Source organism: Eschrichtius robustus, chromosome 11 (genome assembly GCF_028021215.1).
Source record: "Eschrichtius robustus isolate mEscRob2 chromosome 11, mEscRob2.pri, whole genome shotgun sequence".
Classification (NCBI taxonomy): domain Eukaryota; kingdom Metazoa; phylum Chordata; class Mammalia; order Artiodactyla; family Eschrichtiidae; genus Eschrichtius; species Eschrichtius robustus.
Genome location: NC_090834.1, coordinates 34,112,055 through 34,134,912, shown reverse-complemented (window position 1 = coordinate 34,134,912; position 22,858 = coordinate 34,112,055). Strand labels below are relative to the sequence as shown.

At 39.8% G+C, this 22,858-nt stretch overlaps 1 protein-coding gene across 1 annotated transcript in view; it reads right to left on the bottom strand.

The window, feature by feature from the left end:
* Positions 1-6,959, bottom strand: part of MMP20 (matrix metallopeptidase 20) — a 50,381-nt gene extending 43,422 nt beyond the window's left edge. Inside the window, 2 exon segments of the mRNA XM_068556063.1 lie at positions 4,812-4,950; positions 6,943-6,959. Of these exon segments, the coding sequence (XP_068412164.1) occupies positions 4,812-4,950; positions 6,943-6,959 (156 nt within the window).
* Between the last annotated feature and the right edge of the window lie 15,899 nt (positions 6,960-22,858).

Sequence of the window (22,858 nt, the reverse complement as noted above, 5' to 3'; positions counted from 1 at the left end):
GAAGAAGCTTCTGATATATTAAGTGAAAAGAGGTTTACAACTATTATTATAGTACAAGCCACCTTTGTAAACAGAAGTCTGTGCCTATTAATACACACAGATATATAGTCATAAACTAGGACTAGGATGAGGAAGTGGGTGGGGGGTTGCCAAATACTCAATGATCAAGAAAAATAATGTTTAATGCAATATTTTTGGAAAAAAATAAAAGTTAATGCATAAAATCCATGATGGACAAAATATCAAAATTTTAAATAAAGACAGGGTCCAAGCTTGTGTCACTCCTTCACGTTAGTCCCAGCACTGAGTCATAGAAAGTGTTTTGAAAAATATAGACTAAGGGGTTAACAGTGGTTATATTTTAGTGATGGAATTGAGAATAATTCATTTTTAGTTATATATGTTTTATATATTTTTTTGCTGTGAACATATATAATTTTTATAATAAAATATTTTTTCTTCAATATATGCTTAAGATACTAGACCTGCAGCTCGAAAGGTTTAAGGCAAGTCATAGTAAATAGGATTAAAACTATCTTTAACGAAGTAAAGATAAAATGAGAAACTATTTCTACTTAAAGAGACCACAAGGATTGGTTACTGCAGTGACACAGGTGAGTTGCTCCCTACTGGGTGCTCCCATGGAATGTGGTTCTTAGACTAGTGAATACCTGCCACCTTGTACCACAGTCCACCAGCTTCTCATACTCTCACCTGTGGGGTCTCAGGCTGGGGATCATGATGCCTTCACAGATATGGCCCTGGCCTGACCCAGTTCTAGGTGCAGAGTAGATGTTCAGTTACCATTTGAGCTATTTTTCTTCAGCCAAAATATAGAAAATATGCTTCTTTGAAGAATTATCAAACTCTCTGAGGTACAGAGAGCCCAAATTATTCTGTACACTTTCTTGCCAAGGTTATTGATGAGGGTTTAGCATACTTTTCAGAGTCAAAATGTTCAGTTAGGCACAAAGATGCCCACTTAGAACTGTGTTTGTGTTCTGTTCTAACACTTGTGCGCTGTTGGCTCAACACCTAATTGTGGGCCTGGGTCAAAGATTTCAGGACTCACCAGAATTGTCCTACGTGCCTCCCCACCCTCCGTACTCCCCCATTGTTGAAACCGCAGGAGTCTAGGGTTGGCAATATGGCGGTCCCCTCTCCGTGTCTCTAACAATGTTTGACAGATAAGAATAGCAGAGGCCTCGAGGGCAGTCCCAGAAGCTAGTGGCCCAGGTCCCCCTCCCAACTCTTCTTTCAGTGCACTTTCCTAGTGTCCTTCCTGAGAGTGAAGAGCTTAAAGCTCAGATTTAAGTGTGCTTCAGGACAAGGTGAAGTTCAAGATACGGTTCTTCAATATTTCTTTCTGTTTTGGCTGAGTCACAGGAATGGAACTGTGGGAACTTTTTGTTGTGTGACAAATCCTAGGTTCTAAAAAGCTTGGGCAATTCCTTTTGGTATTAGGTTTCTCATCTATAAGATGGGGTTGGTGTCTATCCTACCCACACCAGTATGAGGATCCAATGAGATATTTAGTGTGAAAATATTTGAAATGTATCAAAAGACTTTAAAATGTATATACCTTTTTACTCATTAATTACACTTCTGGAACTCTATCCTGAAAAGAATAATCCTTTAGATTAGGCTGACGTACAAAGATGTTCATAGAAACATTATTCATATGGAAATATTCCATATATCCAACAAAGGAAATGGCTAAATAAATTATAACTCACTTATATTCTGAAATATTTGTAACTTTTTAACATGATCTTTGTGAACATAGTATAAAATCAAAATTTTATTGTGTTATAATAATAAGAAAGGTAGGAACCAAATTTTGAGTATAATGACAATTAAAAAGTATCTTTATGCACAGAAAGTAAAATGGTAGTAAAAGTACCTGAATTTAACAGTTTGTATTTGGAGGGTTTTTTGTTTATTTTCTTTAATTATAAGCTCATAATAATGTGATTATAAAAGCTTATATTATTTTAAGGACAATTTAACAGCCTGTATTAAATGTTGTATTGATATTATTATTTTTTAAAAAAACAAACAAAAAGTAGAATAAAACTCTGGATTATGAGACTAAGTATTTCATCATTTTCCAAGCCTTTATGATAATTAGCCAATCAGAATTTAAAAGATACAAGTGGGCATTAAATCGACTAAAAACCTGTTTATCTTTTCAAGCATAGATTATCGTGTTCATGGGTTTAGGAAGAAGCGAATAGTATTTGGACATGTTTCTTGCCTGGAGTTTCCAGGCACAGGAAACCATTTGTTATCTCTTAGTGAGCGATCTAGAAAGAAGAGAATAGTGTAGAAGGGGCTTAACCTGGCCTGGGCCCCCAGGCCCCAGGTATGTGCTGGCCTGGCCTGACTCTGGGACTCAGCCAGTATCTTCTTGCCACGCTAGCCCGATGCTCCAATCCAAGCTCCTTCAGCCCCCGGCTGCTGCACTCGCTCTTTTCTCTGCCTGGACTGCTCTGTCTCCAGATCTTCACACGACTGTGAAGTTTAGGTTCACATAGCTCTTTATCTCAAATATCACTTCCTCAGAGAATCCTTCCTGGACTACTCAAGTGAAAATGCCCCCCAGGGTCCCAGTAACTCGCTACCATCCTAATTTATTTTTTAATATCACTTGGGGACTTATTGATTGACTTGTTTGTCTCCTCCCAGCATCTTCCCACTCCTCCATCATCCCCATGTCAGCGCCATAAGAACAGGGACTTGACTTGTTTTGTTCACTGATGTTTGTCCAGTGCTTAGAACAGGTCCTGGCACATAGCATACAGTAAACTTTCAATAAATAATTGCTGAATGAATGAACTTAAGCTATTTTTATGAAATAAGTCTATTTTCATGTCATTTCATTTGTTGTATTGTAAGGCTGCCTAAGTTGTTAAATATTTCTATAAACTATAAGGTGGGACGGTAATTCTTTCTAGACACTGGGACCCACTTGGGGGGTTTGCCCAAATCATTCCAGCTTGCTGCAGAGTGATACCTGTTCCTGCCCAGAGCTGATGACTGGGGCCATTGCAGGCAGGAGAAGGTCTGTTTGCCAGGTGTTGAGAAGTTTCCTTGATCCTTGGTCGAAGGTCTTTCAGAAAGTACGACATAAGGGAGACTGAGGAGGGCTGACTTGCTTTGGAGAGGAAGGAGTAAGGGGTCACTAGAGATCCCCAACAGTCCAAGAACACCTAATTATTTCTAAATACTCCTAGCAAGGTTAGCTTTTTCCAAGGCTCACTGGCCTTATTCCTGCATAGGCCACTATGGGGTCAGCTAATTGTTTTCTGCAAAGGCCTGATAATTAATATTTTTGGTTTCATCAAGTGGTTTCTGCCATTGTGGTACAAAAGCAGTAAATGATGATTTGTAAATGAACAGGCATGGCTGGTTTGGGCCCAATGAACATAGTTTGTCTGAACCTGGACAAAACCACGGTCTTCAGCCGCCAGATCAGCTCTGGCCTCAGCATGACCCTCCTTCTGGAGGTCCCAATGACTCTAGTTTCTGAATCAGAGTGGCATGAGGCTGGGTGATGGAAGATTACATCTGGGGAGAAGGGATTCAAAGCTTGGTGGCACCAGCAAAATACAATTTGAAATAGACCCCCAGTATTGTGAGATATGTTATTTGGAATTTAGTTCGTCTGAAAGTGGGCTCAAGTCAAAGGAAGTTCAATTCAGCAGGTCTATGCTCGGCATCCACTGTGCTGCTTATATGCAGGGTTGATGTTCAAAATGTTTAACGACTGGTGTGGCAGGGGGATGGACCAATTAGAATGGAAGAGTGGTGTAAACAATCAGTAGGGACACGCCGGTGTGTACAGGTGAAAATCAGCTCTGCAATGTTGTACACAGGTGTAGCCTGGCAGGTAGGAAAGCAACCCGGAGGCAGGGTTAGCAATCACAGATGCGCTATCATTTTGACAGACACTTGAAACGGAGGCGCTGGTGTAAAAACATCTCACCTACACACCTTTCATGAATGTTGGAAATTCTTTCATTGAAGACTTGTTTCTTAAGGTTAAAGTTCGCCACTTCCCTTGAAATGTTAAAAACAAAAAAATAAAATGCTTGGAAGCAAATATACATTGAATCACTTTGAGTCACACTTAGTCTTCGAAGAAATTCTGATATGAATTATTTTATCAGATCCTCTCCGACAGTCAGTTAGGAGAGATTTTAAAGGAGGGGAAGGTACAGAAATTGTAAGTAAATAAGGTGCTTGGGGAATATGCTTTAGAGAGGAGAGACACTCACATGAGAAGCGGGTAGCCACCCAGCAAAAACTTGGTTCACTTCAAATTTTGATCAAGTTTGCCCTGAGTACAAGAGCCATTTTTCTAAAAAGTGAACACAGGAAATCTTTCTGTTGTGACTGTTAGGAATCTTAGCACTAAGTTTCCGACCCACCTGTACTGTGCAAATCTTACACTTTGATTTTTATTTTTCTGCCCTTATTTTTCCTCCTACGCTGTTCCTCAAATACTTCTTTTGCCTTTTTTTTTGTAATGCATGTATTTTTGCAAGCCGCCTCAAATTCTGTGTGCGGCAAGATACCTGGAGAGACATTCATTCATTTATTTATGCAATCATGGAACACAGGCACTCAGTGTGTACCAGACACCAGCCTTAGCTCTACAGGGGATCATATCCATTAGACTTCAGTGGACTTAGAAGATGTTTTCAAAGCCATAACAGATTTTCCTTATTTTCCTTATTTTCTCATTATCCCCTTTAGGTTTTCTGGGGCAGGAGGGGGAAGAGGGAATTGTGCAAAGATTCACAAACCTGTGTGAGCTGGTAGCTGTTCCTTGAGGTCCTGGGGGGTGCTGCAAATAGGGAGGGGGCTGCAGTGGAAAACTTCAGAGCCGTGACAAGGAGGACAGCAAGGCCAGATGCAGGGAGAACCTTCTTCTCCTCCTGGTGGCTTGGTAATTATAGCAGCCCGGGGGATGGCACTTCGACCTTGAGCTGCTTTTATAGAGTCAAACAGGTCTGGGCCCTCAGAGCAAGGATGATTCATGTCTCAGAAGGTAATTATACAGCTGCTTTCTACCCTGATGATGGGGTAACACAGTGGTACACAGGAGTCAGGGAACGCTTCACTCTTTTCGATTTACCAAGTGGCAAAAGGAGAAAAACAGTCACTTTCAATGCAGTTTGTCAGCTACTTACGTGAACTGGAGTAAACGTGATTAATTTGAACCCACCTCAACCGAAACATTTGATGAGTCTCAGTTTGGGGCTTTTCCATTCTGCTGGCAGAGAAGGTAAATGAGTAGAATGTACTTTAACTTGTCCTCTAACTCTGGGCTCCCCACACATCTACCCCATTCACCTTCTTCTGTATCCACTTGGACATTTCTCAGAAACAAATGCTGTTTATAATGATGGTTCTGGGACACGTAAGATCCTGAATCATCAAGGAAGCATTACATTATACCATGCTGACTTAGGGTGGACGGTGCACTGGTAATTGTTAGAAAGCTTTTGAATCAGTTAACATAAGAGAGATGTTCTTCATTAACCGAAACCGTCAATTCCCCATTCTCTGTGTACGCTGGTTAACTGGAGTCATACTCTTGTTCCTGACTCTGATTCGGATGGATCCTGATTTAGAGATAGCATGGAGAAATGGTGTTGTATGGTGGAAAAAGTACTTTGGCATCGGACAAACAGATTAAATTTTGTTTAAGATACTTCCTAGCTGGGTGACTTTGGGCAAGTTATATAACCTCTCTGAACAGCATTTTTTTTTTAATCTGCAAAAGACTGACAGTAGTACTGTGTGTAAGCCCCTCATGTTACAGAGGTAGCATAGCCTGTGACATGGTGTCTGTGGGTGTCACTTGCATCCAGTAGACCTGGGTTCAAGTCCTACTTCTGACACTTGTCCGTATGACTTTGAGCAGGTTACTTAATCCCTTTCAGGGGTGGTAATTTTGCCTGAAAAATAGGCAAAAAGGTACCTACTTTGAAGAATTGTCATAAAGGAGTAAATCAGGTCATAACAAAGCCCTCAGCAGAGCGCTCAGTAGACGTCAGCTCTTACAGAATAATGTTCAATTTATCCTTTTACTTTATTACCAGGCACCAGGTAGGCTTTTTTTTTTTTTTTAATGAATTAATTGTTCTTAAATTATTTCACTCTGGAGGTTTTTTTTTTTAATTTTTGAAATTTATTTAATTAATTTATTTATTTATGGCTGTGTTGGGTCTTCGTTGCTATGCGTGGGCTTTCTCTAGTTGCGGTGAGCGGGGGCTACTCTTCGTCGTGGTGCGCAGGCTTCTCATTGCAGTGGGTTCTTGTTGCGGAGCACGGGCTCTAGGTGTGCGGGCTTCAGTAGTTGTGGCATGCGGGCTCAGTAGTTATGGCTCGTGGGCTCTAGAGCGCAGGCTCAGTAGTTGTGGCGCACGGGCTTAGGTGCCCCGTGGCATGTGGGATCCTCCGCAGCATGTGGGATCTTCCCGGACTGGGGCTTGAACCCATGTGCCCTGCATTGGCAGGCGGATTCTTAACCACTGCACCACCAGGGAAGTCCCACCAGGTAGGCTTTTAATTAATGTTTTTTGAACGGATGAGTGGATGACTCAGTTAACGATTCTCAAAGTGTAGTTCCTGGGCTAGCAGCATTACTATTACCAGGGAACTTGTTGGAAATACAAATTCTCAGGCCCCACCCAGACTTACTGAATCAGAAACTGTGGGAATGGGGCCCAGCAGATGCATTTTAACAAGCCTTCCAGGTCATTCTGATGCATGCTAAAGTTGGAAAACCACTGGAGTAGATGAGCAAACAGGATTATGAAGTATGGGATGAAAGGAAAATATATACAAAGTGCCAAGAACATCCTGGTCACAGAAAGTATTCAGTATTGCCCTTGCCATCTATAGCAGTGTGTCTTAGTGGTGACATACCTGGTATTTAAAGTCATTTGCGAAGTCTGTTGCAAATAATTTAATACTATTATTTGTTAAATGATAAAAATACATAAATGTCTTACTTTCACACTTAGGCTAGATTCAAAGTTATTACTATAGTGATCTCTCTCTCTCTTGCTCTGTTTGCATGCTGACACATTTTCCTGCATGAAGAGAAAACAGTGGGGTTATGGCCATTTATGGTGTCTAGTGAATAACCCCAGGTACTCAACGAGAGTTTGTCACACATGTGAACATCATCTCTGTTATATGCTGTGAGGCACACAAAACACGATCCTCAGAAGAAAAAAGAAAAAAACCACAGATCTAGTAGACTAATTCAACTAACTGAATTATAAGTTCCTTGAAGAATGAATGATATAAAAGTCACGTAAGTTTGTTTTATAAATGAATGAATGAATGTACAAACATATACTCACTGTCACTTTTTGGTCTAAGTAAAGGAAAATACTATGACAACAATCTTTTAAAATTTGCATTTATATGTTCTCCTGCCCTCTGCAGTGCTACTACAACACTTTCACAGCAGCTGCCACAATTGAAGAACAAAGAATGAGTCCTTGAAATTTCCCTCTATTTGATCATCTCATTCCCCTGATTTCTCCCCAAACCACTGTTGCAATTCATCGTGACGGCCCCAATGCAGGCAGGGAGTGAAGAACGATAGCCAGAAATTCTGGGACCTATAGAGAGAAAATACTCTCACCTCCAGAACTCCAAAGAATTTGTGAAGTCCCATTTTTGGAAGTAAACTGAAGTAAATAACTGCTTATAAGGTATGATCTAGATATTTCTAGAAGATTCCAGTATCCACTCTTCATTTGTGTGAATGCAATCAATCCCAATATTCCCAAGTATGACACTTCGATTGTTAAGCACAAAAACTGAAGAGGAGTAGCAATTTATGTTCTTATAAGTCATTTACACGTTAATATGAGTAGGTATTACCTCAAGGCCAGTTCTAGGCAACACCCTTGACCCTTCCAAAGTGAAAAACTCAAGCTGGTAATTTCTCACTAGGTGTTTTTTTGTCCTGACTTTCTCTCTTCACAGGGGCGCAAAAGTTTCCTTTCTTTCTATCATTCTTGTGTCAAATCTAAATTAAATACAAATCAGTCTAACCTAAAAAGATCATATCAAAGCAAGTCAATGACTAAAAGGGAATGGAATGAGAACCCGTATCACAGAGAAATGTGGAAAGCATAGTATCTGTAGAAAAATCAGATTATAAAAATAATATACATGATGAAACAGGAGGTTGGTAGCCTCTGGGCAAGGTTGATGTTTTGGGGTCCTGCAGACTTTGTAGAACTTTACACAGAACTCAAGTTTCCATGTACCACTAATGTAAGAGGATAAGCATTTTAAATTACAGAATCAAGTTTACTGCAAAGAACTGCTTTTTTCTAGACCCTAGCTGAATTTGATTCCATAGGGGTTTTAGTAAATACTCAACATTGAAATTGCTGAGATAGTGCCTGCTGTGCATGCTATGGATTGATGAATAATTGTTGAATAAATTACTGATTGCCCGGTTGACTTATTAAAGGGCTCTGTATTTAGACAGACCTAGAATTAAATATTGACTTGGTCACTTTCTAGATATATTACTAGTCAGTGTTATTATGTTTCAAGCTATGAAAACCAGTTTTGGATAATTTAAAAGAAAACATTTATTTAAAGGATATCAGATAGCTTAGAGAACTGCCAGGAAGCCTGGAGCATCAGGCTGGAAGAACCAGCAGGACTAAGGGCAGAAGAAACCAGAGCCAAGGAGTGATCAGTTGTTGGGACCCTTGCCTCTTACTACTGGACAATGTTCCAGATGGACAGTCAAGGCTACTGCTGCTCTTGTTTCTATGTCTTTTTCTCACTCCCTCAGCATTCAGTCTTTAATGAGAAATTCTATTGGTTGGGCCTGGGTCATGTGCCCTCACCCTGATGTCCAGAGGCAAGAAGAAGGCCTCCACACTAAGAGGCAGGACAGCTTCCATAGAGACCACCAATTATATATAAATATATATATGATGGGAATATCCCCCAGAGAGAAAATTGGTGCTGGGCAGCCAAAGAACAAATCAAAACCAAACCCAGAAAATGTCTACCACAATCTGTGAAACCTCCTAAACTACTCCTGCATTGTCAAATGGCGGGTGGGCGATGTGGGTATAATACCTATGTCAAGGGATGTTGAGAGGATTAAATGGATGCTTAGTGTTCAGTCCAGTTCATAAATAGGAGACTACAGAATTGCTTTCTGCCATGATTTTCAAAAATTCCACAGAAATATTGTGAAGGATTAATAAAAAATGAATATATGACATTTTCTTACTTCTAAGATACCATCGGTTATTGAATTGACCATTGATTAAAATAACAGTTGTGGGGAAAAAGTAAAACATTACATCGTTAAATGTATACACTGACATGCTATACATTGTTCAAGTGTTTTTTGTCTGTCTTTCACTTCTAGAATGTAAGCTCCATAAGGATAAGGACTCTATCTTTTGTCTGCAGCAATATCCCTAGTGCATAAAACAATGTCTGGCACAAAATAAGTTTTCAATAAACAGCTGTTGAATAAATGAATGTATGAATGAGTGATTGATTGAATGATTAAAGTTAGGAATAAGAAAAATAAGATTGCCCTCAGGGAGAGAAATTTTTCCTTAATCCATGTAATGAATCAAACAAAGGTGTGTAGCATTACCCTAAGATATTGAAACTTTTATTAAACCCTTACTATATGCCAGACATTGAGCCAAGCACCTTATGTACATTTTCCACAAAACTATAGAACACCTCATTTTACAAATGAAGAAACTTGGGCTTAGGGAAGGTGAATAATTAGTTGAACTGCATGTAGATATTAAGTGGTGGCTCCATGATTTTAACCCAAATCTGTCAGAGCTCAAAAATCTGTGTTCTTGACAGTTACAGGAATACATACATTTATGCATGTGCCAAGCAGTGTCCTAGGGAGCACTGGGCTCAGAGTTGGCTGGAGGTGGACCACTTGGCTGACCCCGGTGGCCAGGCAGCTCCCTAGCACTCCCACGAGTCTTGTCTACACTGAAGGGGGGCCAGCCAACCTGCCCAAGCTCCCTGACTGATGCTATTTCTCATTGCAAATGATTCAACTCTTTCTCTGGTTTCTACATCTCAATCTCTAGTGAGTTTAGCTTTCATAAATGATTACATTTCTTGACTTGCAAGGAGTTCAGCCCCAGTCTGGAAGAATGCCTTCCAGTGAGGTAGGCTCCTAGCAATCAGCCACCAGCTGGCCTTCCAGCCCACAGCCAGCCATACCACAGTCTTTCTTTCAGACTTCCCCAGTAAATATACTCCACTTTGAATGCCTGACTTGTAAAAATGTTTTCTTTAACCCATAAATCATATCATACTCCATTTTGTAATGATATATATATTTTTAGTTTAGAAGGTTTTTCTTCAGACTATAATAGAAAGCTATAGTAATCAAGACAGTACTGTACTGGCACAAAAACAGAAATATAGATCAATGGAACAGGATAGAAAGCCCAGAGATAAACCCACGCACATATGGTCACCTTATCTTTGATAAAGGAGGCAAGAATATACAGTGGAGAAATGACAGCCTCTTCAATAAGTGGTGCTGGGAAAACTGGACAGCTACATGTAAAAGAATGAAATTAGAACACTGTCTAACACCATACACAAAAATAAACTCAAAATGGATTAAATACCTAAACGTAAGGCCAGACACTATCAAACTCTTAGAGGAAAACATAGGCGGAACACTCTATGACATACATCACAGCAAGATCCTTTTTGACCCACCTCCTAGAGAAATGGAAATAAAAATAAACAAATGGGACCTAATGAAACTTAAAAGCTTTTGCACAGCAAAGGAAACCATAAACAAGACCAAAAGACAACCCTCAGAATGGTAGAAAATATTTGCATATGAAACAACTGACAAAAGATTAATCTCCAAAATATACAAGCAGCTCATGCAGCTCAATATCACAAAAACAAACAACCCAGTCCAAAAATGGGCAGAAGACCTAAATAGACATTTCTCCAAAGAAGATATACAGATTGCCAACAAACACATGAAAGGATGCTCAGCATCACTAATCATTAGAGAAATGCAAATCAAAACCACAATGAAGTATCACCTCACACAGGTCAGAATGGCCATCATCAAAAAATCTACAAACAATAAATGTTGAAGAGGGTGTGGAGAGAAGAGAACCCTCTTGCACTGTTGGTGGGAATGTAAATTGATGCAGCCACTATGGAGAACAGTATGGAGGCTCCTCAAAAAACTCAAACTAGAACTACCATATGACCTAGCAATCCCGCTACTGGGCATATACCCTGAGAAAATCGTAATTCAAAAAGAGTCATGTACCACAATGTTCATTGCAGCACTATTTACAATAACCAGGACATGGAAGCAACCTAAGTGTCCATTGACAGATGAATGGGTAAAGAAGATGTGGCACATATATACAATGGGATATTACTCAGCCATAAAAAGAAATGAAATGGAGGTATTTGTAGTGAGGTGGATGGACCTAGAGACTGTCATACAGAGTGAAGTAAGTCAGAAGAGAAAAACAAATACTGTATGCTAACACATATATATGGAATCTAAAAGAAAAAGAAAAAGGGTTCTGCAGAACCAGGGGCAGGACAGGAATAAAGACACAGACGTAGAGAATGGACTTGAGACATGGGGAAGGGGCAGGGTAAGCTGGGACGAAGTGAGAGAGTGGCATGGACATATATACACTACCAAATGTAAAACAGATAGCTAGTGGGAAGCAGCTGCATAGCACAGGGAGATCAGCTTGGTGCTTTGTGACCACCTAGAGGGGTGGGATAGGGAGGGTGGGAAGGAGATGCAAGAGGGAGGGGATATGGGGATATATGTGTACGTATAGCTGATTCACTTTGTTATACAGCAGAAACTAACACAGCACTGTAAAGCAATTATACTCCAATAAAGATGTTATTAAAAAAATCTATTATGGAAGAATGGTTATCTAAATAATAGGTTTTTTATTTGATGAACATGTATTTATTTTGGTCCTCTTGCATTTATCTTAGCAATGTTCTGTAAGTTTTAGTGCAGAGTTATTTTATACCTTTGTTGAACTTATCCCTAAACACTTTTGCTTTACTTTCTGGTACTTTCAAATTTACTTTTATAGTTCTTCCTTGATTTTTAAATGTTGCCTATATTCTCCAAATTTGCTAAATGCAGTTATTAGCTTTAACATTTTTGTAGATTAGTTAGAATAATCTATGTGAATTATTAGGCTATCTGATACCAGAGATCTAACTTTTGTTTCTAATTTTTGTGCCTTCTAATACCTTTCTTATTACCCCGACTTTTACATTAAATCAGACAGTTACATTGAAAAAAAAAAAGAATACAGAATAATATTAACCGATATTCTGAATTTCTAGGTAAACAAATATTTTAGAATCAGGTGGAATAAAAATAGAAGAAAGAAAAAGTGTATTTGAAACCAGACTACCCTCAGAACACCATACAGAAAACGATCAAATGATCTGGCATCATTTGTGAGAATGAGAAGCTCAAAGAGGGCCTCCCAGCCCCTTCCAGAAGCAGAAGTCAACTTGTTTATCTTCACCAAGAACAGGAAAAGAAAGAAGGAGAGGAGAGGAGAAAAAGAAAGAGGGAAGATTTTATATATATATGAATACCTACATTCATTCGCATATTCAATAAATATTTATTGAGCATCAATCATTTTTTAGGCACTGGAAGTACAGAGATATGAGACATTGTTTTTACACTTTAGGAGCTTAAATATTTCTCCTATAATAAGATTGAGAACTTGGAGTAAGATCTTAGAAATGGCCTGAATCTTTGTGACAAAAAAATATGCCTTTACATTGCAAATTGGTAGAATCCTTCTAAAAGGCACTATATACCAAGAACCATACAAGGGTTCATACATTTTTGGACATATTGCATATTCCTAAGAATTTTCAGTGAGAAATAAATTTAAAAGACTAAAAGCAAAGTGTTTATTTTATTCTTAGTTATAAGAGCAAAAACTTGGAAACAACCTAAATGTCTAAAGATAGGGAAGTGGTTACGTAAGTGATGGCAATTCAATGTTATATAATTTAGTCATTAGAAAGGAAATAGCAGTGCATAAAATATTAAAAGAACAATTTTAACCAAAAAAGGAAAACACAAAATTGGGCAAATTTGTTTCTGTCTGCTAAAGAAAAGTATAAAGGCAAAAAAGAAAACCTGGGGAAACGACAACGGTAGTGTTAAGGTGGTAAGGCCTTATACCTAACCATATCTGTAAATCTTCCTCTAAGGCTACCATATATTTTTTTAAAAACAGTGAAAATTTCAGATATAGAGAACAAACCGGTGGTTATCAGAGGGGAGAGAGAAAGGGGGAAGGGAAGGATAGGGGTAGAGGATTAAGAGGTGCAAACTATTAGGTATAAAATAAGCTACAAGGACATATTGTACAACACAGGGAATGTAGCCAATATTTTATAATAACTATAAATTTACAAATTGTGAATCACTATATTGTACACCTATACTTATATGATAATGTACATCAACTATGCTTAAAAAAAGTATGACATTTGCGCCACAAAAAGAACAGTGAAACTTTGAGAGACTATATCCATGTACCCTTTAAGTTTGTATTTGAGAAAATCTGTATGATGAACTCTATGGCATATTTTACTTATTCATTTGTTTGCCCACTCTTCACTTATTTACTCAGTCGAAAACTCTTGCATTTAGTCTATGTGCTGGTACTAGGCTTAGTGCTGAGGTACAAAAGGTAAATAAAAACCTGTTCCTACCTACCATGGTCTCAGAGTCTCCAGGGAGAGACTCAGATGTAAACTCAAAGTGTCCCGCAGTGTAATTAGTGGAGTAACAGAGGTATTTCGGAGTCTAGATGAGGGCAGAAGAGGGCCAGCCTGTTTCTTCCTGGGTTGTTGAGAGTGGGAGTGGGATGGAGGAAAGGAGGGGTCAGGGTGGGCTTTCCGTAGAGAGGAGCTTAAGCTGAGTTCACCAGCAAGATGGGTGAGGTCAGAAGGACGGGGCAAGGGAAGTGGGGAGGGGAGAATTCCAAGCTGAGGGATTATGGGGTGAGGAGATATTGAAAAGCATTTATTCCTAGGAAATTGAAGGTATTTCTATGCACGAGTCTATTTGGGGGCAGAACCAGGAGATGGGGCAGAAAAGGTAGGCAGAGACCTGTCTGTTGGAGGACACCTCTCACCCACAGTTCCGATGACTGAATCAGCAAGGCAGAGGCCAGGAGTCATTTGCTGGGTGAGCCATGGGCAATGGTGAAAGCCAGGAGAACAAGTCCTACCCCAAGCTGAGGTCCAAGAGCAGGAATGAAATGAGGTTCCAGGGCACAGAGCTGGAACATGTTGGCAAAACAAAGAAGGCAGAAAGTGAGCCGAATGCCCAGAGCAAGTCTGGAGCAGCCACAGTAGCAGCAAGGGCTTTTGAGGGCTTGCTGGGTTTATTTAAAGGGCACGGAGAGGAGCAGGCTGGGCAACGTCATGGAGCCTTGTGTGCCAGGCTAAGGCATCTAGACATTAAGGGTTTGTGATGGGAAACCACTGGAGCATTTCCTTCCCCGGAATGAGATGACTGGGTTTGCATTTACAGAAAGACTGCTCTGAAAGGAGCAAGCACACAGTGTAGACTAGAGGGGGTCACCGAGGGGTGAATTGTAGGAGGCTTGGGTCAGAGGGCTAACAGTTATGTTTATCTTAGATCACGTACCATGAGAGACAAACATGTCAATATAGTTAGCATTTTGTTTATTCTTGTAAAATCCCAGGCCTGTAACGCATTGATCACTAATGTGAGCTTTTGAGGTTGGATAGTAAATGTGTTTACAGCAGTCTCTGTAAAGGGTGAGATGTCAAAAGTCCCATTAGGACCCATTCCACTTGCTCAATCATTTTAATGAGTCAATTCTCTAAATTATAGACCTATTTCAGTATAGGAATCAGCAATTTCTGGAAGTTGATAGCTTACCCAGTAGTTTCGTTTGAAATCTCCATTTTTTTTCCTCTAGAGTTTTGCCTTCATGTAAAATAAATTCAATCACTTTGAAGGATCTACCACAGCCCCACCACTTCCTCCTCTTCTATTTTCTTTTATTTGTGTTCGAAAATGTGTTTTGAGTGTCCTCTATGTGTTCCAGGCACTGTTCTGGGTGCAGGGAATGCAGCAGTGAGAAGGCAGCATTTGAGCAGAGATTTAAATGTAAGGAGAAAGTGAGTCTCATCAGTATTTAGGGGGAAGAATATTCCAGGCAGAGGGAACAGTAGCTACCAAAGCCTTTAGGTGGTATAGAGTCTGGCGTGTCTGGGGAAGAGCCAGGAGCGAGTAGGAGGCCAGAGCAGAGTGAGCAAGGGGAGCGTGGTGGAGGGGTCAGAGCGGCAGCAGGGTGAATCTTGGCTGGGCTTGGATTCCTGCACCAGACTCCCCATGTGATGGGAGGCGCTGGGAGTGGAGAGATTGAGCGTACACACCACAGTGCATCCAACGTGTCTAAAAGGAAAACTGGCTGCTGTGGAGATGTGTGAGTGCGAGCAGGGAGACCAGCTGGGCTGCTTGGTGTCCAGGCAAGAGGTGATGGTGGTTAGACTGGGGTCTCAAAGTGTGGCCCCTGGGCCAGCAGCATCAGCATCATTTGGGGATTTGTAAATTCCTGGGCCTCATCAAGACCTACTGAATCAGAAACTCTGGGGATGGAGGCCCAACAACCTATGTTTTAACAAGCCTGCCAGGAGATTCTGATATATGCTTATGTTCCAGGGACGCTGGTGGGAAGAACTTATCAGATCTAGGATACACAGAGAGAGAGCTTCTGAGGCTTGCTGATGGCCTATATGTATCATGGACGGATCAAGAATGAATCTCATTATGTCTGAGCAAATAGTGAGGGAATGCAGTAAAGCATGGTGATTTTGAACATAAGTTTGAGGCAGTATGTCTGGATTTAAGTCCTAACTCCATCACTAAGTATCTGTGTGACTTTGGGTAATTAATGTCTCCTGCAAAAGCAGACTCTGAAACGATTTAGGTGCAGTGATCCCCAGAAGTGCTAGGAGGGGCTTCCTGTGTCATTTCCCTGGGGAGGGAAGAAAGCTAATAAAGCGTACATGAATGAGAAGGTTACCACTGTGGGCATTTGGGGTTCAGCCCCAATGGGGACCCTATGTGGAGCGTACTTCAGAACTGTCCCAGGAAGGGGGGGCAGCTGGGCTATTTATCTAGTAATTACTGTCTTCATTTGTTGAGGTTGCTCTTGGGACATTCCTTTTCAGAAGCCTCTAGACTATCCCACATGGGCCAGGTGTGTGCCTGTGACTAGAAAATGCCCTCAGAAAGAGGTAGAAATTGGCTGTAGGTAACCTCTGATGTAGGTTAAAGGACTCTGAGAGGGTCACTGACACAGCCTGCAGCACAAATTTCTCTGTGCCTCACTTTTCTCATCTGGAAAATAGGAATGACGGTAATAATACATCCCTTCCAGAAATGTTGTGAGGATTAAATGTTGGGGCATTTAAAGCTATTGGAACTGTGTCAGACACATACTAAGCACTCAGTGAATATCAATTATTATTTTTTACGAGATAAGAAAGACAAGGGGAGGTGTGAATTTGGGAGCAAGGGAAGTCAAGAGTTCTGTGTTGGGTATGTTACATATGATTTCAGGAAGGCAAGGGGATGTAAAGCTGGAGTTAGGAGAAAGTTTGAGGCTGGAGATAAAAATTTGGGAGGCATTAAGTATAGGTGATGGTGAAGCTACAAGACTAGATGAGATTACCTACGGAGAGAGTAGATGGAGCAGAGAAATAGGGCAGCCTTGAGGACCCTTTAACCTTGAACATAGCATCCACTTGCCTCTTTCTCTAGCTGTTGAACTGGCTTTTGCTCTTCTCTCCCCAACCCCCCCCCACCATTAAAAAATAACCTATTGTCCTCCTTCTTTTCTTTCTTCTTCCGTCCTCCTCTTCCCTGTTTCCCTCTCTCTTTCTCCCCCCTTCCCTTCCTTCCTTCCTTCCTTCCTTCCTTCCTTCCTTCCTTCCTTCCTTCCTTCCTTCCTTCCTTCCTTCCTTCCTCACTCCCTCCCTCTCTCCCTCCCTCCCTTTCTTATCAAAAAGCCATTAAACAAGACCAAATGGGGATGGTAACTTGGGGAAGGCAAGCTTGAGCAGGGGTCAGGGTGTGTGTATGTGGGGCAGGATCAAGAGATTGACTACACCTCTAGGACTAAGATAACAGGAGCCAAGTTTCTCACCATCAGAAAAGAGAAGTACAGCTACAGACAGGAGGGAAGCTACAATGAATGAAGCCTGAGAAAATGGGAATGAGGGTATTGGTGTAAACTCATAAGACACAGAAGTAAATATGGAGCCACATGTGCAAGCAAGTGTGTATGTGTATACATATATGTATTTCCTATCAGTGTCCACTGAGAGGGCCTGGGAACAGGGATACACCAGCTACAACATGCACACTTTGCAGCCAGATTTTGTTTTCCAAATGCTACCTCGACTAAAAAGCACCAGGGCTTCTCGGAAATGGCAGATTCTAGAGCTGGGGGAGGAAAATGAAAAGATGAGCCCGGAACATCGTGTGGTGCCAGGTAGTAAGGAAGTTCTCAAATAATGATGGAGGCCTGTCAAAAGAACACAGCTAGCTTGTTGGGCCCCTCTGGCCTAATCTGGGACGCTGCTTAGCATCAAAATACATAATGATAGTAATGCGTTGCAGTCCATTAAATAAAATAGGAACCTATGAGTCTATACTGAAATAAACAAACTAATAATGAAGAGAAGAGAAAGCTCTTCCTTCCAGCAGAAAGCCAACTAACAAATAATTGTGGAAAGAACAATGACTTTAGGAAAATAGCCATTTGGAAACCATCTTAGTGATAATTGATTCAGGCAAGAAACATCATAGGTTGCTAAAACTAGCGGGTGAAATGGAGGGAAGAAGGGGATTTTTACATGGTTACAAAGTATCATCTCACAAAATGTGTATTACTCAGGAAAAAAATTACCATCACCTGTAATGGGATTAAATGGACACTATATGTCACCCAATAGTTTCTGTGATAGTCTGGCCAAAAACACAAACCCAAATTGAAGAACATTCTATAAAATAACTGCCTATAATTTCAAAAATGTCAAGGTCATGAAAGTGTGAATAGAACATATTGTCTGCCATATCAGTAAACAAAGGATGCTGCAGCCATCAACCCACCACATTACAGCCACTCCAACAGTGAGCCCTGAGGGAACTCAGGAGAGAAACAGGATGCCTGCCTTCTAACAGTCAGCCACTGCGGCCATGACAATACACCCTGAGGAGACTCAGGATGGGAAAGCACAGGATACTGGCCCCAGGTAGCTGAGGTGCCTATCAAAGGAATGATTTCAGTGAGCCCAGACTCTTGCATCTTCCCATACACAGAAAAGTGCTAAATTCCTTAACTTGAGATGTCTGGTTTTCTTTAATTAACAATAATTTTTTGATGTTCCAACCACCTGGTCTTTGCTGCAAAAGCTATATATCTTGGCTCCTCTCTTACCTGTTTGGAGCGGTCACTTAGAGTTAACTGAAAAGCTGCATCCAGAGCTTAAGTCCTCAGTTTTGTCTGCCCGATAAAACATAACTCTCAACTTTTAGGTTTTGTGCATTTTTTTTTTTTTCAGTCGACAAAAGTCCAGGAAAGACAGAGGATCTGTTCCAGGTTGAAGGAAACGAGAGGGACATGACCCCCTGGGGCATAATTGGCAGAACGTGAATGAGGTCTCCAGCTGAGAGTCCTTTCTACTCTTCTTTTTTTTTTTTATTAAAAAAAAATTTTTTTTAGCATCTTTATTGGAGTATAATTGCTTTACAATGGTGTCTTAGTTTCTGCTTTATAACAAAGTGAATCAGTTATACATATACATATGTTCCCATATCTCTTCCCTCTTGCGTCTCCCTCCCTCCTACCCTTCCTATCCCACCCCTCTAGGTGGTCACAAAGCACCGAGCTGATCTCCCTGTGCTATGCAGCTGCTTCCCACTAGCTATCTATTTTATGTTTGGTAGTGTATATATGTCCATGCCACTCTCTCACTTTGTCGCAGTTTACCCTTCCCCCTCCCCATATCCTCAAGTCCATTCTCTAGTAGGTCTGTGTCTTTATTCCCGTCTTGCCCCTATGCTCTTCATGACCCTTTTTTTTTTTCTTAGATTCCATATATATGTGTTAGCATACTGTATTTGTTTTTCTCTTTCTGATTTACTTCACTCTGTATGACAGACTCAAGGTCCATCCACCTCACTACAAATAACTCAATTTCATTTCTTTTTATGGCTGAGTAATATTCCATTGTATATATGTGCCACATCTTCTTTATCCATTCATCTGTTGATGGACACTTAGGTTGCTTCCATGTCCTGTCTACTCTTCTTACAACTTTTCTGTAAGTTTAAAGCTGCTTCAAAATGAAAATTAAAAAAAGAAAACATTTAAAAACTGGTCATCTAAATTATTCAGGCTCACATTACTATGTGGAAAAATAGGATTTAGACTCACACAAGAGGAGCTACTTCACAGAGTTGCTCTGAGGAGCTAGTGAAAGAGTGTGAAAGCTATTTATAAATTTAAATTGTTATATCCACTAAAGAGAAGAATAAATGCTAGAGATTTTGAGAACACTCAAGACAGAAAAAATTTATTGTAAACAATCTGTAAAACCATACTCATGCAAATTAAATTTAGCTTTGCTTAATTATGTAAGGGAAAAATAGAAATAAAAGGTAAGTCCAAACAAGTTAAAAGTTTGTGATTCATTAAGTGCCTGTGATAAATTTCATTTTATACACAAAAGATATGATCTTTATTAATGGAAAAGATATTTTTTTTCTGATCTCCTTTAACTAAGCATTGAAGAAATCGTCAAAGAGTATAGATTTGAAAGTTGCCAAATCATCAGGCTAAATATCAGCTTAGCCTTGGTCTAGCGCTGAATGAGGAAGGAGAGTTATATGACCTCTCAAATTCACAGAAAAAATTACAATGGTCAGAAATGTGATATAATTTTAAATGTACATGAAGCAAGTCATCCTAAATTGGGAAAATTAAATAATTAAAATATTTGTTCTCTGAATTCAAAAATATCTAAAAAGTTTATCAAGTTAGGTAATAAAAACAATAAAATTATGAGTACATTTGAATAGAGGAAGATATCATTACCATACTCAGTTTATGTGCTCCCATTCCAGCGTTTTAGCCAGATTATACCACATTACACCCATGTCCCTGTGCTCCTCCCTAGTCTCCTTAATTTAAGTTCTTTTCCTTTTCCAGGTCTTTAAATGGTTTTCTCCAGGGCCCATCTCTAATCATCTTATTTGTGTATTCTCTTCTATGTATTCTCATCTTCTATGTGTTCTCTCTGGGTAACCTCATAAATTACTGTAGTTCAAGATCCACATATATGCTGATGAAACCTCAATTTTTATCATCAACCCAGATGATATATCTTTTTTTAATATTTCATACTGAATATATTCAAAAGAATTATTTATAACATCTATGCAGGGTATGGAGAGCAACAATTAAAAAAGATATCCATTGTGTGTCTTCACCCAAAAACCCTGTGTTCTCCAGCCCACCCTGACCCCAACAGCAATATGCAAAATAGCCAGATGATGTATCTTTTAAGATATATCCAACAGTCTCCTGGAATCTCCACTTTACTCTCTTTCCATAGGCACTGTGCAGTGGGCATCTATTGTATTGTCTGCTTAGAGAAGTGGTGCTGGTCGACTGGGAAGTTATACTTTCAAATATGTAATTTGAATGAAACTTCTTCTAGGTTGTGTCTCCCTGGAAGAAAGAAAATTCCTCCAGGTGAGAAAGGTACCTGACCCCTGCTGGGCCAATCACAGTTTCCCATTTTTCTGGCTACCTTTAATTGGTGTAGGAATGGGCCAGTCAGTGACACAAGGGCAAGAATTAGACGAGTTTTCCAGGATTATTGAATTTGGGTTTAGAGACTGATCCCTTTTTGGGGATTGGAGATGTGAGGTTCTGAAGTTATTTGCAGCCATGTCCCCCACTGGGTGGAAATGCCAGGTGCCTGCAGGAGAAAATAAAGCAGAAATGAGAGGGAGATAAGGGGGGGGGGAGGGGAGAAGGGGAGAGGGGAGAGCTGGAAGTGTTTTATCCTCCTTAAGGCTTAGATACACATCTTTTTTTGTGATTGTGTGAGTCTTCTGGTAAATTTCCCCTTGATCTGAACCAATAGTGCAGTTCTAGTTGGATTTTTGTCACTTGGATTCAAAATTCAGACTAATTCTCCTCTCAAATTCAAGTAAGTCCAAAATAAAGCTCATCATGTTTTCCAGTGTGCCTTTTCCACCCCTGGCCCAGCCTATAACTCCTCTTATATTCTCTAGCTTGGCAATGACACTAGCCTTCAGGATGGTATGTAGCCTGTATGCCCTGGTAACAATGTCATGGTTGCTCATGGCCTTTTGATTCATCATTACTCAGCCATACTGGTAGATAAACATTTTTACTATCACCCTGCCAACATCTATCCAGAAATCAGGAATTTATCCTTGATTCCTGATTCCCTACACCTCTATTTGTTCTTGCATGGCTTTTTAGTTATGAAAATACTTATTTAATTTTTGCTATCTTTTAAATTTTTTGTTTTGAAATGATTTCAGGCTTACAAAAAGTTGCAAAAATAGTACAAATAATTCACCTATACACTTCACACAGATTCTCCAAATGTTAACATATTACATAACCTTAGTCAAATTGTCAAAATCAGGAAACTAACTTTGGATACAGTACTGTTATCTAATCCAGTGGTTCTCATATTGTGGTCCAGGCACCCAGGGAGGTCCTTGAGGAACTTTCACAGGCTCCATGAGGTTTTAAATTCTGCTGTATTGCTAAGCATTATTTTCCTTCTCTATGCTCATTCTCTCATACATGTATGGTGTAGTTTTTCAGAGGCTACATGACATTTAATATTGCAACAGATTAAATGCACAAGCAGATATGAGAAAAAAAATTTTCTTCTATAAAGACACACATTAAAGAGCTTTTTTAAAATGTGAAACAATGCCACTCTTCTCACTATTTTTTTTTTTTCTGGAAAATGTTATAAAAATGTGCTATGTTAACATGTAATATTACATGTTATAATAAAAATGGCTGGGCTCTTTGACATAAATCACAGCAAGATCTTTTTTGATCCACCTCCTAGAGTAATGGAAATAAAAACAAAAATAAACAAATGGGACCTAATGAAACTTAAAAGGTTTTGCACAGCAAAGGAAACTATCAATAAGACGAAAAGACAACACTCAGAATGGGAGAAAATATTTGCAAATGAATCAATGGACAAAGGATTAATCTCCAAATATATAAACAGCTCATGCAGCTCAATATTAAAGAAACAAACAACCCAATCCAAAAATGGGCAGAAAACATAAATAGACATTTCTCCAAAGAAGACATACAGATAGCCAAGAAGCACATGAAAAGCTGCTCAACATCACTAATTATTAGAGAAATGTAAACCAAAACTACAATGAGGTATCACCTCACACCAGTTAGAATGGGCATCATCAGAAAATCTACAAACAACAAATGCTGGAGAGGGTGCGGAGAAAAGGGAACCCTCTTGCACTGTTGGTGGGAATGTAAATTGATACAGCCACTATGGAGAACCGTATGGAGGTTCCTTAAAAAACTAAAAATAGAATTACCATATGATCCAGCTATCCCACTACTGGGCATATACCCAGAGAAAACCGTAATTCAAAAAGACA